This window comes from Uloborus diversus, unplaced genomic scaffold (genome assembly GCF_026930045.1).
Source record: "Uloborus diversus isolate 005 unplaced genomic scaffold, Udiv.v.3.1 scaffold_689, whole genome shotgun sequence".
NCBI classification, from domain to species: Eukaryota; Metazoa; Arthropoda; class Arachnida; order Araneae; family Uloboridae; genus Uloborus; species Uloborus diversus.
In genome coordinates this window covers 73042-92093 of record NW_026558889.1, presented here as the reverse complement: position 1 = coordinate 92093, position 19052 = coordinate 73042, and the positions used below count along the sequence as shown (strand labels likewise).

At 32.4% G+C, this 19052-nt stretch overlaps 1 protein-coding gene across 1 annotated transcript in view; it reads left to right on the top strand.

The window, feature by feature from the left end:
* LOC129233750 (poly(U)-binding-splicing factor PUF60-like) overlaps window positions 1-19052 on the top strand; it is a 62964-nt gene that overhangs the window by 15119 nt on the left and 28793 nt on the right. The window contains exons 5-8 of the mRNA XM_054867729.1: window positions 149-362; window positions 4037-4164; window positions 5206-5274; window positions 8932-9034. Of these exons, the coding sequence (XP_054723704.1) occupies window positions 149-362; window positions 4037-4164; window positions 5206-5274; window positions 8932-9034 (514 nt within the window). The remainder of the gene's footprint in view (window positions 1-148; window positions 363-4036; window positions 4165-5205; window positions 5275-8931; window positions 9035-19052) is intronic.

Below are 19052 nucleotides of genomic sequence, written 5' to 3'. Positions count from 1 at the left end.
GTTTTTACTTAAATAATTGTCCCTTTTGCCCATCCAACTTTAACATCTGATTTTGTATGTTGTTGGGGTTGTTAGATTTTTTGAATTTTACTTTGATAAGTTATAAATTTTTAATATTTTAACTGATAAATACATTTTTATTCAATAGGGTTTATGTTGGAAGCATCAGCTTTGAATTGAAAGAAGATACAATACGACAAGCTTTCATTCCTTTTGGACCTATTAAGTCCATTAATATGAGTTGGGATCCAGTTACGCAGAAACACAAAGGGTTTGCCTTTGTTGAATATGAACTTCCTGAAGCTGCGCAATTGGCACTCGATCAGATGAATGGAGTTATGATAGGTGGAAGGAATATTAAGGTACTTTATTTACAACTACTACTTTTTGTATGTATTAAAAATTGATCTATGTTTAACTCAGTTTTAAATTTGTTAATTTCTAGCAAAAATACTGATTTTTTTTGTTCATATTAAAAAATCTGCTTTGGCTTAGATCAGTGGTTCCCAGCCCTTTTTTTGCCCATCATCCTACTCTAGAGGTTGATTAACCTCCCTCCCCCCCCCCCCCCCATCATAGAAAAGACTTTAAGTTAGAGCTAGTCAACATTGAGGGGTGCGACATCGATGTCGATGTTTTGGAAACATCAATGTTTTTGTTTAAACATCGATGTTTTACTCTCGATATTTTAGGAACATCGATGTTTTTGGTCCGATATTTTTTCGATGTTGATTTTTTTTTTTTTTTTTTTTGAAAATTATAATAAAATTTCTCGCAGAGAAGCAACATCAATTGAAAAACTGTGCAAAATAGACTCATATATATACTGAATCCACATTGCTTTGAAAAACACATAGAAAAAATCAAAGAAAGTGAATCCACTGCTGTTGTTGTTTAGATTATCTGGAATTTCCCAAAACCATTTCCGCTTCAACGGAGTAATGAATGCATTCAAAATAAACATAGGGACTTTTTCAATGGTATTATAAACATAAACGGCGCGGCGGCAGGAAAGCTTCCTCCTGTCTGATTTGTTTATTTTTTTCTGTTGACTTGAGCAATGTGGTGTTTCAGTAATTAGTTAGAGAATCTTAGTGCAGACATAAATTTCTTAAGGGTTTTAGTCTTTTCCTTTAATGTCGTGAAGTAAAGTACTTCTTTTTATTGTGGAAATTATGTTGTGAAATAAGAATTTACTTGAAGTGAGGAAACCTTTCTGAAGTTCGACTATGCCGCCTAAAAGTCTTATTTGGAAATATTTCTCAAAAACCTCATCTACAATAGCTAAATGCAATATTTGCATGAAATCCCTGAAATCAGCTGGAAATACTGCAAACTTGATTGGACACTTGCGATCAAAACATGGAGATATTCATGAAAAACATTTTCAGTCCTCAGGGAAGCATAAAGCAAAAGACAAGTCGCAGAATCCAGACTTTCAACCCATTCCATGTTCTTCAATTACTGTAACTCTATCAGAAGAGGAAGAAGAGCTACGTTATTGAATCTGTTAATTTGAATGTTGTAATAATGAATAAAGATGCTTTAGTTCCAAAGTTCCATCAAAAAACTTTGAGAGAAAGTTTTTCTAATCTAAATTCTTTTTAAGATGGTGGTCATTTGCATAGCAAAGTGTCACAACCCATATTATACATGATTTGTAGGGATCCAAGCCTATCTCAATAGTTGAAGATGAGGGTTTTAAGCATTTGTTAAAAGTAACTGTTTCGTTGTATACAGTTCCATCACGGAGAACAATTGATTCGTTGATCGATTGAAAATATGAAACTGTTGCCTATATTGTAAAAGACAGACTGGAAAGGTGGCAAATGTGTGTTTCACTACTGACATTTGGACTGAAACGTGCCAAACGAGAAGCTTTCATGGTGTAACAGTACATTTTATTGAAAATTGGGAGCTAGAATCTGTCATCCTAGGTGTTTATGAATTGCATGAAAGTCACACTGCCCAAAATCTGGCTGATTACCTAGTGAATACAGGCTCTGAATGGAGTATAAAAGAAGAAAAAGTTACTGCTGTTGTAACTGATGGAGGGAAAAATATTTTAGGTGCAGTGGAAAATGCATACGGGAAACAAAAGCATGGTAACTGTTTTGTTTATTTATTGAATTTAATGGCACAAAAATCTACCGAGTTGTTGCCAGATGCAGTTTCAATCCTCGGTAAAGTTAAAAGCATTGTCAGCAGGTTGGTTCAAACACTGTGGTAGGTAGTGATGAACTTAAGAAGAAAACTAAATACACTTCAATTCAATGCGTATAAACTAGATGGAATTCTACCTATTACATGGTAAAAAGATTTCTTAAGACAGGATGTGTCGCAGCATCGTAAATTTCAGTAAATCAGCCCCACCAATGCCTTTAGTTTCGGACGTGGAGTTTTTAATGGAGTTTGTCTCACTGTACAAAGCATAGAATTTGCTACAAAACAAGCATCTAGAGAAAAATTCATAACATCAAGTTGTGTTATACCAATCGTTAAGCTGATGGAAAATAAAATTAAGGACGTGGTTTGCACTTCAGAGCTTGCTGAGCAGTTGAAATTGAATATTTTGAAACAATTTCAGATAAGATTTGGTGACATCGAAAATTATCGTTTCTTTGCTATGTCATCATTGCTCGATCCGCGCTTCAAAAATCTTCATTTCGAAGACAAAGCTGCATCCGACAGGTGGATCAAAAATCTGGACAATGAAATTAAGAAAGAGATTGAATCGTCGGAATCTGATGACGGACACGTGTCTCCAGCTCCAATTTGCTCACCAGGTAATTAATTTTACTTATGGAATTGCTCAAAAAATTCATTGATTTGTACACATTTTATGAGATCATTTTTTCTGTGTGGAGGATGATTTTTGGGAAGACCACCATAAAATGGTAGAAGAAAACTGGAGTGTGAGGAAGAGGTCAAATCTGTTGGAAGAACTCGATACAGGTAGTCTGGTGCCAGAACTTGCAGTCTATTTCAAGGCTCCAATTCTCAGTCTAAAGGAAAATCCTATTCACTACTGAAAATTATAACTATAAAAATTCAGAACTAGTAAAAGTTGCGTTCAAGTATTTGACAGTGATGGCAACTTCCGTCCCATCTGAAAGAGTTTTTTCTCTGACTGGTGGGATAGTCGGCGAAAAGACAAATGCGCTTCTGGGGGACAAAGTGAACAAACTTCTTTTTCTCCAAACCGTCAGCACCAAATATTTTGGGTTAAGAATACTTATCGGCTTTCTCCAACAGTTCGTCCCCCTTTTACTTACAATTTGTGTTTAATTATGTCGCACTAACAGTACAACACATTTTTTTCTCGTAAAAATAGTTCTTAGAATTAATTCTGTATTTATAGTATAATTTGCACAACTCTGTCTCATCATTCAACTGATGGTAAGCGCTATGATACATTTTTTCTTATATTCATTTTTGATGTAAATTTAATTTTAGTTTTATTCAGTTTGAAAATATTTTCTTAGCACTATACTAGTTTGTATTAATCGTTGCATGTCGTACTATCATTTTTTGTATTATTATAGTATCAAGATGTTGCAAAATTATTCTTATTAAATTGTATTTAACTTGACTAAATTGACTTGTATTTGACTTGAGAGGTTCTGTATTGTCAATATATCCTTGGCTGCTTAGAAATTTCTCATATAATAGCTATAATTTAACGAATTGACGCAATGCCAAAAGAATTTACCGATCTACTAAGAAAGATTTGTTTGAGATAATCATATATGTAAATCTGTAGTGTAGTACATTCAAAAATGTATGTTAAATATTGATAAAAAGATCGATGTTTTAATTTCTAACATCGATATTTTGAAACATCCATGTTTTGCCATCGATGTCGCACCACTACTTTGAAGTAAAATGCTTGTATAATTAAGCAATTTTATCCAATCACACTTAAACTAAAAAATAAAAACACCTTTTTTACATTTTCCCCCTTTCTTTTCCAAAATGGTCAGTATTTATGTATTCAAACTGTTGCTGTAGTTTTTAATCTGATCATGATCATCAGGTTGGCCGTCCAAGTAATATGCCCCAGGCAGCACCAATCATTGAGCAAATAATGGAAGAAGCGAAGACGTACAATCGAATATATGTAGCTTCTGTTCATCAAGATTTAACTGAAACAGATATTCAAAGGTATGTTATTATTTTTATGACTTTTCTTTTTTAATTAGTTCATAAAATTCTACTTAAATTCCCTTTTTCTATTTTAGCTAATTCCATTTTTTGATGTAATAAATTTTGCTAGTTACTTTCATGTGAGTGTCTTCTGGTATACTCCGAGCTTCGGAAACTTTTTTGTACTTAAGACCAGTCTTCTTGATAGCAATAACAGTTTGCAAAATTTGTGTCATTAATTGTGTAGTATTCAGATTGCCTTTTTGGCAATATTTTCTATTTAATAAGTTATCCAGTTTTAAATTTTTATTCCACTTTCTCAGTGTGAATAATCATAAAATATAGTTTTAATGTGAGTTGAAAATAGATTTCATTGTTGTTTTCTCTAAAAGCATGTAAATATATATTCTGTAAGTATATCCAAGGTCTTTCTGCAAAATAACAAGACAATCAAAAAAAGAAAAAAGAAATTTACTAGTAGTATATGATGAATCTATTGCTTGTGTATCCTTCAATGTACCTCCCTTTGGCACTCATACAGCGAATCGTTCATATTTTTCACAGATTGAAAGTGTGTTGCTGTTCATTAACTGTTTCAATAGCAGCAATGTTTTCTTCTCAATTGCTACTACTTACTCAAAAGGGCTTTTTCAAGAACTACTTTTAGTAAAGATTCTATTTTTAGAAAAAGAAAAGGTCACACAATGTTAAATCAGGAGAATGAAGAGATATTTTCGCCTTTGTGATTCCTTCTTCAGCAAAACACTGCTTCAAAAATTTCCACAGTGCCTTTTTCAATATTTGTAGTTTCAGACACATGCCTTATTACACTTCCGTTACTTTCCAAAGCAAGCAACAAATCCTGCCCCATTACTTTATAGACAAACCTTTAATGTGTAATTTTAAATTTTACAAAAACCATTTGACTGATCCCACATTGCCCCAACATGTAGTGTAACATTTAGTCTTCTATTCTTGTAGTTTTGTTACTTTATAATGAATTTTGTGTTTTAAAATGTAGGTCTTTATTTTATGTGTCATTGCTTTTTTCCTATTTAGTGTTTTTGAGGCCTTTGGAAAAATAAAAATGTGCAAACTACAAAGTGGTGGCATACCTGGAAAGCACAAGTAAGCATTTCTATTTTAGCTAATTTTAAAATTTAGTATTATTGTCATTATTATATATTAATATCTCAGCCACATGTGGTGCCCAAGTGAATGCCCAGGCAGCTGTAATATCCAGTTGTCTTGATATTATTACTTATGGTTTAAAATTTTTGTTTGTGGTATAAATGTGATTTCTGAGTAAAGCATGTTAGTTCTAATGACTGCAATATTGAATAGAACATTTTTTATGCAGCAAAAAAAAATATGTAATACATAATGCTGATTAATTACAAAAATACATTAGAAATGCATATAAACAGGTTAAGAAAACAAATAATCACTGAAACTGAGGTCAAAAATATGCAGTGCTATAAAATACTACTAAAGTACTACCAGGTTTACAGTTATTTTGAAGAAAATAGTGTATTTAACTTAACAGTTCATTCATTAATGAATTCCATTCTTCGTTCCTTAGCAGCAAAAGATTCAATTACAGAATCCACGCATGTTGAGTTGTTCTCAAAAGAGTATATTCTAGGGGAGTATTTCTAATAATAATACTAAAGCATGAATGACAGTGGGGGTGGGGGGAGAGAGCTGGAACCCATGTGGGGGCTGACTCCGAAATTGAAATTTTTAGAGGTGTGATGCTTTAAAGCCCTCGATTCTCATTCAGAAGGTGCGGCACCGCTTTTGGGGGATGGGTAAGAAACTTTGTCTAAGGTATCTGCATATTGAGATCAAAGACCAGCATTCTGCGATAGAGAACAGCTATCGGTCATCTGGAACAATAAGTACTCCAGCAATCAAAAGCCTTTGTGTATTACCATTGTGAAGACAAAAACATACGTCATCACAAAACTGAATAATGGTCAAAATGTACCAAATAAATTTTTTAAAAAGATATGAGGTTTGCTTGGGTAGACATAAAAAGTTGTTCCCTCACTTTTTTAATACTATCAGGTGTCTGTCCAGGATTTTTCACACATGTGTCCGTTTTTTGTGAAAAATCAAATAATTTCACAAAAAAAAGTTTTTTTTTTTTTTTTTGTTAAAACGAAATTTTAGAATTTAGAGATGGCACAAACTGCATCATTTAAACTTAAAGTTAAGTGTTTTCCTCTCCTGTATCGAGAATATCATTTTGGAGTGTTTTTCTAGTAATTGGCGGGGAGGGGGGCGGCATCGCTCTCTCAAGTTTCAATATTTATCTACCATTCTCTACATTATGTTAAATTATACTAGAAATATTTCTGTAGAGTATTTAAAATAATTGTAACAAAAAAAAAAAATCAGACAAGGGTTCAGCATTTAACTTTTTGACCCAAGATACTCTTATAAAGCACAGAATTTTGTTTAAAACTTATAAATTTCATGATTTTAACAAAAATAAAGAGATTTTATTTGTTTACCTCTTAACAAAGCGTACTAAACATCAAAAATTCGAAGCATCGGATTCCCATAGCGGATGCAAAGAGATCGCAATTCATAAAGTGAAGGCATTAAAAATATAAAAACGGCTTGTACAAGAAATATTTTTGATAAAAAAATTTTTAATTGCATTTTAGAGTCCTATGATGAGCATATTTTTAATATCTGTGGACACAGTAAAAGCAAAAGAAAAAAAAATTAAACCATCAATTCAGCATTTTCATTTTTGACTCATAAAAGAAAATGGAATTTTGCTTTCAAAAACTTGATATGAAAACAGAGAGACTTTTCATTTATTTGTATCCTAATAAAGCGAAGTTAGTTTGAAAAAAGAACAAAATATGATTCTCATATCGGATGTTAAAAGATTGTATTTTTCAAAATGTAGACATCTAAAGAAAAAAAACGGTAATTAAAAGAGTTTATTTAAAGTTAATCAGCCTTGTTAGCATTGAAAAATCAACCCATATAATTTTCTCCCAAAATAAGTTGAACATCGCACCTCATTGTAAAAACGCAAATATTGACAAGCTGGTAAAATTATGAGAATATTTTCTAATCAAATCATTATAAAAGTTCAACACCAGACACTAAGTGGTGATAATTTTGAAGTTGGTAACCCTATCTGAAGCGATCATATTTTTTCTCCACCCTTACTATCCCTTTGCAGTTCTAAGTTCATTTTGCTGATATATATATATTATTATTGTTTATTAAATCATGAGGGGGAGAAAAGAAAAGTGCTTACCAACGCCTTTTCAGAAAAGTTTACAACACCGCTGCTAATTAGCTGTGATAAAACAAACAAACAAAATTATTTAAAACCAAACTTATTTTCATTGGCTTAATTTCTTTCCAAAAACAAACAACAGGCATTATATTCAATTGGCAGTAGCAATTATTTATCGCTTGCAGGAGCATCAGCATCGCAATAGTGCCGATTTTTTTTTTTTTTTTTTTGCAAAATTAGCAGATTTTGTATAAGCTGATCCCTCTAATTTGACTTCAAAAAAGGTTTTAAAAATTATCGGTTTTATACACGGAAATATGCCTTATTTTGCTTTCTGATTTGCTGTTTCAATAAACAATTGGTGAAAGATCCGATCTTGTTTATCAGAATTTTGGAAAGAGTCCATTTTGTTTGATTGGGATTTTGTGAAAGGTCCATTTTGGTTGATGGTATTTTTGTGAAGGGTCCGTTTACAGACCCAAATATCCTCTGGCCAGACCCCTGACTATCTATAAGAAGGGAACAGAACTGAACAGAATGATCAAAGCGATATATCACCAAGTTGGATACAAATTTGGCAAAAAAGTTTGGTTTTCAAATCTGGTTTCAATTTGGCAATATTTAGCAAGTAATCCATTTCATCATGTTAAAATTGTCGTTATTTGGAAAATGAATCTGGAAAACACTTTTGTGCCTCGGGTCACAAACTAAGGGTGAAATTTGTTAGTCTTTTTTTGCTCACTCTAATACTCTACTCTATTGTATTTTTGTTCTTTATACACCTTTCAATGCAGTTTTTATATAATTTTTGATCACAGGTGCTAGTTAAAATATTGTCTTTCTTTACATTTGAAAGTACAATGCTTGGTACTTTTCCGTTGTTAGACTTGTCACTTGACTTGGTGACTTTTTTATGATCTCTGAAGAACTGAAAGTAAAGCAAAAGGTGTGTACTGAATGCAAATTTTATTGGAAAAAAAAAGATTTTGCCCCCTTTTATGCAACAACTTTTTTTTTTTTTTTTTTTTTTTTTGAAGTCCCCTGACTCCCTTAAATGATGGACCTGGATCCTTAGTTATTTTATTTTACGAACTTCAAAAAAAAAAAAAAGCGCCTTTGACTGAAGCTCTTGTGTGGTGATCTGTCTAAACAAAAACAAGAAAATCATGTCCCATTAATGTTTTTTGCCCATCATAATTACACAAAACAATACTGTGTTTTAAAATCAGGTTTTGTGTAATTCATCTTAATATAGGTCACTCAAATATATACGTGTAATGATCTCATGTTCTTAAGAAATATATAACACAACTTTCTAACTTTTCTTGTCCTGCTTCTTAAGTTTTTATTGGCTTTGTTATCTTGCTTTCTTTACCAGTTTTATTAATTGTTAAGTTTTGTTAGTCTTCTTATTGTAAGAAAGATAAAACTGAGATGATTTGTATATGTGCAACAAAATTTAGTTGATTTATAAATGTGCTTCTTAAAATTATTTCTTTTTTGTTATATTTCTCTAGAGGCTACGGTTTTATAGAATATGAAAATTATCAATCTGCACAGGATGCAATTTCTTCAATGAATTTGTTTGATTTAGGAGGGCAATATTTACGTGTTGGTAGGGTAAGTATATTTTGAATGTATATAAGTTCCAATTAGTGGTCAGAAGAAGTGCTGCTGCAAGTAACGAAACTGCTGTAGTCACTAAATGTTTTTAGTAGTTTGTAATGTGGCACACACCTTTTTAAAAAAGGTGTTGTGTAGTGAATAATGCAATTCAAAATAATATTAGTTCGTAACGATTCCTGGCAACTTATTACTTTTAACCTTTGTTTAGTATATGAACAAGGTTTAAACAAATCTGACTGGTGCACAAATGTTGTGAGAGCATGATTAGTATGCTTTTTTAAAAAACCTGCAACACTACTCAAAATAAAAAATTTCATTTTCAAGTGCTTGAAAACCTAGAAAAATATTAAAATGTGTTTTCAATCTGCGGATCATTATGATTTGTTACATCAAAAAAACTTATCAAATTTTTGACTGTTGTTTTTCATGGAATTTCTCCGATTTCATTTCTATACTCCGAAATTTTAATTATTTTGCTAAACTTCTGTTTTTCTTCTTAAGAACCGGCTTCAAATTTAGTACATTGATAGTGTTCACATTTTTTACAAAAAGGGGCAGGGTAAATTTCTCAGAGAGGGCATTTTCCATTTAAAAAGGGGCACTTTTGGGAAGTAAAAAGGCACTCGGGGATGACCCAGTAGGAGGTCAACACAAGGGGTGCCCCCCCCCTCCAAGAGCAAGGATGCACCCCCCCCCCCCCCCTCGGCCAAAAAAGAAGAACATGAGCTTCTAAAAATTCCCGATTCAGCAAATTTGTTCACAATAATGCAACATACTTTTTTTTTCTTTTTAAATAACACTTAATGACCCCCCTATTAGATCTAGGTATGAGTGCATGGTCGTATTTTATAACTGGGTCAAATTTAAGTTGAGTAAATTGCGAATTTCTTCTTCCTAAACAATCAGGTTTGGAGTGATCCTGAAGACACTTTTGTGACATATTAAACCATGTACTACTATGTGTATTACAGTCATGAAATTAAAAGGAAGAAACTCACAGGAATATACTCATAATTTTCAAATTTAGATTAAAATTATATATCTACTGATCTGGTTTAATCAAATTGTCTTGGAAATTATTGAAAGCTGGATCCCTTATGCATCACATCAATAGGAACATGACTTAAGTTTTATGAAAGTTGTTTTATAGATGTGGTACAACCATCAATAATTCATTTTTATAATACTAAGTAACTCTCAAGATGTAAGCAGAGATTGTTACATTTTCTTTAAAAGGACATTCTGGGCAATTCTATGGTGCCGGACGTAAAAAATGAAGAAAAATTTCTCAGTTTTAATTCTATTTACCAAATATAAACTGTTCCAAAATAAACAAATTTATTTACAAGATACTTACTACATCCCACTGAATAAAAAATCATGTTAGTTTATCAAAATAGATCCCAAAAGTATAAATTAAAAAAAATTAGAGTTGGTGTCAGACGTAAACACATAAATAGTAAAATTGATGGTTCACTTAAAAATTAAAAGTCTGTGAATTGGCTTACATTTTAATTTTAAAAACAGCATAATTCTAAAGTACACTCATGATTTAAACATATTTCAGTTTTCAAATAATATTATAAAGAATAAAATTATTTAAAAAATATTTTTAGCTTGGTGTCGGATGTAAATTGTTCATATTGGAAGTAAACTATTGCTCTTAAATGTAAATACATAACAATGATTACAGTTATAAATATGTAAATTATAGGTTACATATACTGAAACAAAATTTACGAAGTAAATTCAAAAGTAGGGTTGATTAGGGGAAGTGGGACACTGGGATAAGTGGGTCACCCCCGAAAACTGAAATATCCATATGGTTTTTATATTTTTTTTTACGTTGATCATGTCATGGTTCATCACAGTGATTAGTTTTGCATATACAGTAGAATACCTTTATAACGCTGACCTACGCAATTCTCTTTAAACCACACAACTTTTCAGAAGTGAACAATAGGTTTTGTAGCTTAAAAAATCCCTCTGTTTTTCTTTGCAAACATAAAAATTGTTAGGCAAATTGAATTCTGAGAGTTTTTCATCTTTCCATCTGAATTCAAAGCTTTTAAATGAAAATTTGTACTCAAAGTAAACAGAATATACCAAATGGCTCTTACAAATGCAGCTGTTATGCAAACCATGAAGCTTGCAGAAGTGCATGATAATTCACTTTCTTTTGATTGTGAAACATATTTATTTGTGAATGGCTAATTGTAATATTAGTGCTTTAATACACATTGCAGACAAAACTCATTCTGAAGTGCTAAAATATAGATATATGCAATATTAGCTTCAAAATTTATGAAATCATCTATATAACGCAAAAACCAGATAAACCCAAAAGCTCTGGTCCCAAAGTGTGCATTATAATGGTCTTCTACTGTATTTGGGTTACCTGGAATTTTTTTTCTAGATCAGGGAACAAAGTCAAAAAAAAAAAAAAAAATCCGAAAAATATCTTTTGGCGAGTTTAAGCAGCATTTTTTAAAGAAGTGTTTCCTGGTTAGCATTTATCTTTTTATGATCAGTAAACATTCATGTACAGTTTAACTTAAAGTGCATACTACAATCAGAATTTGAGTAAAATATTATTAAAAACTGTTTAAGAGGAGGGGCCCCACTTACTCCTTAAAATTTCGCTATTCACTAACCCCACTCTATGGGGTAAGTGGTTCCCCCATAACAGTGAGGATTTGAAAATCAAAAGCAACTATGATAAAATAATTGTATTAGTGAAATAAAAGACAACTATGATGACTCTTAGTAGGAAAATTGAGAGTTCAGCAACAAAAGCTGGTGATTAGTTATTTGTGAAACTTACCTGAAGGAAAACCATCAAGATTTATATGGGTTGAATGTTGATAATGGTTCTTCCTTAGCCAACTTTACATAGACGCAGTCATTTAGTGTTTCCATTTTTTTTTTCCACTTATAGTTTTGGCAAATTTGCCAAAATTGATTCTACATACCAGGAATTATTTGGTGGAATCATAAATTAACTGTTCTACAGGGACCAAAGGGAACTAATTCACAAAATATAGAACAAAAAATTTTGATGTAATATATTTAATATTTTGCGTAGTCAGTAAAAAAAAAAACTTTATGTTATTCATGAACAAAAAATATTATGCTTATTGATTCAAAAAAAAAAAAAAATGTCATCACAATAGAGTGAGCTGAAATTTGTTGCATCAAACAAAAATATTAAGCATCTACTAATGCTTAAACTGTTTTAGTCAACAAACTGCTTTCTTTTAGAGCCCTTCGCCTTATCTTCAGATGACTTATTTTAGCATTCTGTATTTCTGATGCATTTAAAATATAGAGTATTATTCTCCTGGTATTATCAGTCTGGTGTGAGGCATAAATTATTTTCCTTATTTAAATATTTAATCTGTTATTTTTGTAATCAAAAATCACTAAATTGAAAGGAAAAATTTATTGCTTTGGATAGATTGTTAAATAAGGGCTAGCTTGCTTAGTCGTTAAATAAACTTGTTGTATTTACTTTTTTTTTTTTTTTTGAATAGGACATTTTTGGATTAAAACTCAATTTTGTTTTTGCATGTAGTATGCAGTGAAAAACTTATGTTCTATTAATGTGTTGTGCATTTGCTTAGTTGTAAAATATTGTAGATAAATTATTTAATGATAATTTATCTATTTATTAGTGTAAAACTGAGGTTTTAAAACATTTTAAGTTTGAATACCTACGCAAAGGTTTCATATTTTATTTCTAATAAGTGATATTTTCCTGTTTTATGATCCCGACTCAAGAAATTGCAAAAAAATTTAGTATCATGCAATATTTGTGACGCTTTCCAAATCGTGCCCCCCCCCCTAGTAAGGGCTCACCCCTCCCTAATTATCGCTAAGACCTCCCACTCAAAATAAACAACAGCCCCCCCCCCCCAAAAAAAAAAGAAAAATGCCCTCAAACAACCCCACTTAAAAAAATTTCAATGGTGTGGCTCAATCTGCGCTATGACCCCCCCCCCCCCCCCCCCCCCCGAGGGGGCACCCTGCTAAAGTTCACCTTTTATTACTGTGCCTTATACAAATACCCAATCAATAAAAGAAACAAAAATAAATATGCGAAAAATATTTTCGTATTTTAGTTCAATATGCATAGTATTCTGAAATATAAATTTTTTTCATAGTGAATGCTTTTCCTAAGAGATTTTTAAGTGAGCCTTAAATTTTTTAAGACAGCTGTTTCAAAAACATTTTGGGGGTATCTCCAACAAGTTTTGTAGCTGTCTAGGAAAAGCTTTCATCGACAACTACATAATCTGTCTGCAAAATTTGTGCGTAGTTCAACAACTCTTTGGGTCAATACTTTTCAGAAAAACTAGATTCCATAAATGTATCACGAAAATTACCTCCCGTCTCTGTATTGTTGTATCACAACCCCCCCCCCCCTTCCCCACCACCATTTTTGAGACTGCGACATCCAATTCTTTCTCTTTGGGCCAATGACTTTCAGAAAAACTTAACTCCCATAATTGCATCACAAAAATTGCCCCCACTCCTCCCTGCATAATTGTATCACAAAAATCCCCCACACCCTCCTGCACCATTTTTAAGACTGGGAACATCCAAATTCTTTCTTATTGGGCCAATACCTTTCAGAAAAACTAACTCCCATAATTGTATAACAAAAATCGCCCCTCTCCCATTATTGTATTACAAAAATTTCCCCCACTCCCCCCTGGATCACTTTTGAGACTGGCAACTTCCGAATTCTCTCTCTTTAGGCCAATACCATCTAGAAAAACTAATTCTCATAATTGTATCACAAAATCGCCTCCACTCCTCCCTGCATATTTGTATCCCAAAAATCCTCCCCCCCCCCCCCCCGCCTCATTTTCGATACTAACAATTCCCCAAATTCTTCCACTTTGAGCCAATAACCTTTCAGGAAAACTAACTTGCATAATTGTATCAGAAAAAAAAGTCTGTATTCAGCTTAATTTAAAAAAAAAAAAAAATTCAAAAAAAAAAACGGGAACGGTTGGACTTAACACCTTTCCCTACGCTCATCTAAGATCGTCACAATTAGCATTTCGATTATTGTTCGGGAGACTGCCTCCGTAGCCCAAAAATAGTGTTTTATTTGGACTACAACCCCATCACCCGATTCCAAGAAGATGACGTCATGCGTACACTCCGTTGCCGATGAACTTCGGCGTGCGCGTAAAGATAGCAGAAAAATGAAAAGGAGAGAGAGAGAGAGAGAAAAAAAAAAGATAGTCACATCTCACATGTGATTAAGAAAATAGGGAAAAGATCGAAAATACACGAAATTTTCATATACAGTCGGATCCCGCTACAACGCGATCCGACTTACGCGAAATGGCTATAACGCGAGTTTTTCATGAGTAATGAATTTTTTAGTGCGGAGTGGACACAAATTATTCGCTTGCAACATGAAATTTTTCGGAAAAGAGCGGTGGACAGTTAGAATGGGCTTCGTTGACACTAAATATTGGTTTTGTGAATGGACTTTCATCTCTTTAGCATCACTGAAAGCGGAAGTTCACCCACTGTATTAGTCTAACAACGCTTTGCTTTAGTTTATACAAATAACCGCTCCGATTCTTAACTTTTTTTTTTTCATTTTACATATGAACGTTGATAAAATACATTCTGCATAAACCTTCTTCATTTTTTAAACTATAAACATATTTACTATATATATACTGTTAAGTGCTATAATAATGCTGTAGTGTACATACTGTAAGTACCCCATACTGCTTTATTTTAAGTTTCTCTCCCCCATTAATCATTGATTTTGTGCAGAATTTTATGTCAAATAATAACGCTTTTTCTAAAATACAAAAAAAGTCGGTTCTTTGTAAAAGATGCTGCAATATATAATTAATAAATGGTTTGAAACAATATGAGGGGTGTTACAAACGTCTGAAACAATTGGGTATGCTTATAAGAAATTACTAAACATACTTGTTCCACAACGCGAAATTTCGACTTACGCGAGATGTCTTGGAACGCATCCCTCGCGTAAGTCGGGATTCGATTGTAGAGATATAAAGAGACTAATTTTTTAAAAATAGCGATAGTATAAAGAGCTTCCCCGTGGCTTACAGCGCTGTGCTAGAATTATGCATGTGTAATTAAAAATGAAAGTGAAATAAAGCAGCGTAAATAAATAAATCAAATGGTTATAGAACGGGGGGGGGGGGGGCTGAAACTTACATTTTCAGGAGAGGGTGGGATTTCTAATTTAACCGAATGAAATTTCTTGAACGATGCACTTATACCATACTTACATTATATTTAATTAGAAGAAAATCATCCAAAAAAAAAAAAGGAAAAGAGAAATCATAATGTTACGATTCAGATTTGATGAATACGGACCTTTTGGGGAGGTTTTGGCGATCTCCCATCACTGATTCACGCCCTTTATTCACGACATGAATGATATTACGATATAAATGCGAATGGTTGTAAATATTTCATTTGATAAATATTTTCCTGAAAACGATTGTGGGGAAAGAAACAATGCAATATTATAAAGCAATAAATAATGAAAAAAAAAATTAAAAAAAATCGCGCGATGTACCCTTTTAATGAGAAGTATAAAATACACACTTATTAAGTCAATTTTACTTTTGTTAAACATATGAATTCCTCAACAGTATTATTTTTCGGTCGATCTGCACTTCTTGCGCAAACTAGTTCCTTTTTCTATTTTACTTTTTAAATCATAAGCTCATTTATGAAACATTTTTTTCCCCTTTCTTTATTTTATTTTGTAGAATGATAATTTCAGGTATGTTAAGGAGGAAATATTGTAATTCAATTTCTACTTTATAACAGCACGTGGCTGCTCCGATTTTCGACACTAATTGAAGCGATGCCGATCCTAAGATAGTATTAAAAATTAATGTAAAAACAAAATTCTTGCACTTTGAACATATCTACTATTTTCTTACAGAATGCTCCTTCCTTTGTTCTTGCATCTTCCCGTTTGCGATTCATAGAAGGCATGGCGGAAAAAATTAGAATAGCGTTCTCAGAAAAACGTAGGCAGAGATCGGACCGCAAATTCGCACGTACTTTGTCCAGTTCACCGCATGGAATAAAAAAAAAAGGAGTGCAAGATGTGAGGTGCTGGGTCGGTCAGTTCCGCCCCTCCCCATCCCTGCTTCCATGAACGTTCGATGGGGAGCGAAAGCGCTGACGTCATGATTTTGAATCTTCCTTTCAAACTTCGTTTCCTCCTTCCTCCCCTTCAGATATCGTAAATATAAATTGTTTGTACACCAGTAAAAGGGCAGGGCGCATGATTAAAATTCTGTTGACCTAACAAATTTTGTCTAACTCCCGCACGGAAGGTAAACACTAAGTTTAGCAGATGCCTTCTGTTTCACATTTCTGTAGCTATCAAGTGAATGAAATGTCAGAATTCAAGTTGTATGGCTAAATCATTTTACTTATAATTATTCTATAATTAACAATTGTAAAAACAAAACTATAACATGATTAAAGTGTATAAACAAATATGAGGAATTTCAACTCTCAAAAACATCCTTCATGTTCCAAAAGAACATCTTCCAAAAACACATTTGACACCCTAATTTGACTTATCCTAAAAAATGTTTCAAAAATTTTAAGTCCCTAACTCTCATGGCGAAACTCTAAAAGCCATCCCCTTAGTGCAGGACGTCGCCACAACAGCGAACGATCCTCTCAAAAATACGACTATCGTCAGTCGAAAATGAGAAACGCGAGCAGAAGAAGTGATTTCCTTCTCATTTCCCCCTGCTTATATAATACGGCGCACTCTATGCACGTCACGCCGGATATGCCTACGTAAGAGCTCAGTCTGGATGCTTCCAGAACATTCGATTTGCCGCGGAGCTATCGGGAGATTACATCATCTCCGCTCATGCTCTGACGTCACATCCTTCTTCCTGACGAAACACATCGTTCGAAGTCGTTCTGATGTTTACAGGTTGATTCTCCCGTACGAGAAATGAAACAAGCGTCCTTTAAGGGACAAGATTAACTGCCTTTTCATTATTAAAGAAATACAAGTGAGTAAAAACATTTACTCTTAGTTTTCACTTAGCTTTCAAATCGAATTGTTGAGAATATTTCTCAAATAGACATTTTTGGCTATCAATGCCCTCCCTTCTCGACAATTCATTTGATCTCACATATTCATTTAATTTCAAGCATTATCTGATTTAAATTTCCAAAAAAATTCTCACTCTTCAAAATTTCTTTAAAGACAATTTATCACACAAAAAAATTAGTAAATTTTTAAATCTAAATCTCACGTCAATTAATTTTTATCGTTTCAAAAATTCGTTAGTTTCAACATTTTGTAAAAACAAACACTTAATATTCTTCTTGAATTTAAGTAAAACAACATTTGCACATCACAACAATAATATCACAAAACACAATTTTTAAAGTCCTATAGGGGTCCTAGAGAAAAAAAAAGTTCAACCATATTCAGTCCAAAAATTCTCAGTCACAATCGTATCTTCACAAAATGTCACTGATCTTAAAAAAATCCCGCAGTTGACAAAAGCTTATGTTGGTGGACAGACATCAGATTTAATCTGAAAAATAACGATAAAAACCACAAGTAACTGTTCTAATATCAGCAATTTAACAACAATTGTATAATATGTATAATCATAATAAACAGTTTTGAATATAAGTTCAAGCTTCATTTTTGATCAAAAAAATAAAAACAGAAGTATATAAGCTCATTTTTACATTAATTTAAGTTGACAATCCATACTAAAAAAATTTAACAAAAACATAAAAAATGACTTTCTGCACGCGTTTTTCACAAATGACTGCTCATCATCGAAAAATGATTATCAAAAAAATTACAAACACTTTCTACAATAGATTAATCACTTGAATTGAAAAAAATTTCTTGGAAAAATTTTAAGTCGTTTTGGGTTGGTGGCTTTGTGAAAATATCTGACAAGTTAGATTTACTTTCTACATATGAAACAGTAAAAATATTTTTAGCAATCAAGTCACGAATAAAAAATAATTTCACATCAATATGTTTACTCCTGTGATTTTCAATTGGTGATTTTACAAAATCCAAAAAAGCTTGATTGTCTACATAAATAATTGCTTTTATTTTTATGAACTTTAAAAGTTTATTTTTCAAACATTCTTCCAGAATTCTGTCAAACCACAATGTTTCTTTTCCCGCTTCTGTCAATGCTATGAACTCCGATTCCATAGTTGATAAACTAACACTCCGTTCTTTAAAAGTTCTCCATTCAATAGGAGCTTTGTCTAACATAATTATTTGACCCCCCAAAGAAGTTCTGTCATCTTTATTTGATGCGAAGTCCGCATCTGAAAAAGCTACTATTTGGATTTTACCGCATTTTAATTTTAATTTTAAATTTCGGGATTGATAAACATATCCAAACAATTTTAAAAGGCCATCCCAATGACGTTTCCCTGGGTTATTCTGAAATTGACTAAATAAATTTACAGTGTATGCAATGTCTGGTCGTGTTCTATTGGCTATAAATGCTAAACATCCTAACAAATTACGAAAAGGAAACTTAGTCATTTCAAACTTTTCATTTTCTGTATTAGGACAGTCAGAATTAGAGTAAACAATGCCTTTACTAATTGGAAGAGAGGTAGATGGGAATTTGAATTTCTTAAAAAGATCATACACTTCTTCTATATAGGAAGATTGATGTAGATACAATTCCTTTCCCATTAATTCAAATTCTACCCCTAACAATTTCTTTGTACTTCCCAATACCTTCAAATCAAAATGTTTACTTAAAGAATTAATTGCACTGCTTATATGACTTTCCTTTTTACCAAAAATCACAATATCATCAACATATACAAGCAATAGAACATTAGGATTAAAATATACACAGTTACATGATTCAAATTTCTTAAAACCAATTTGTGATAAAACTTGATCTAATTCATAAAACCACAAGCGTCCACTCTGGTGTAACCCGTAAATAGCCTTATT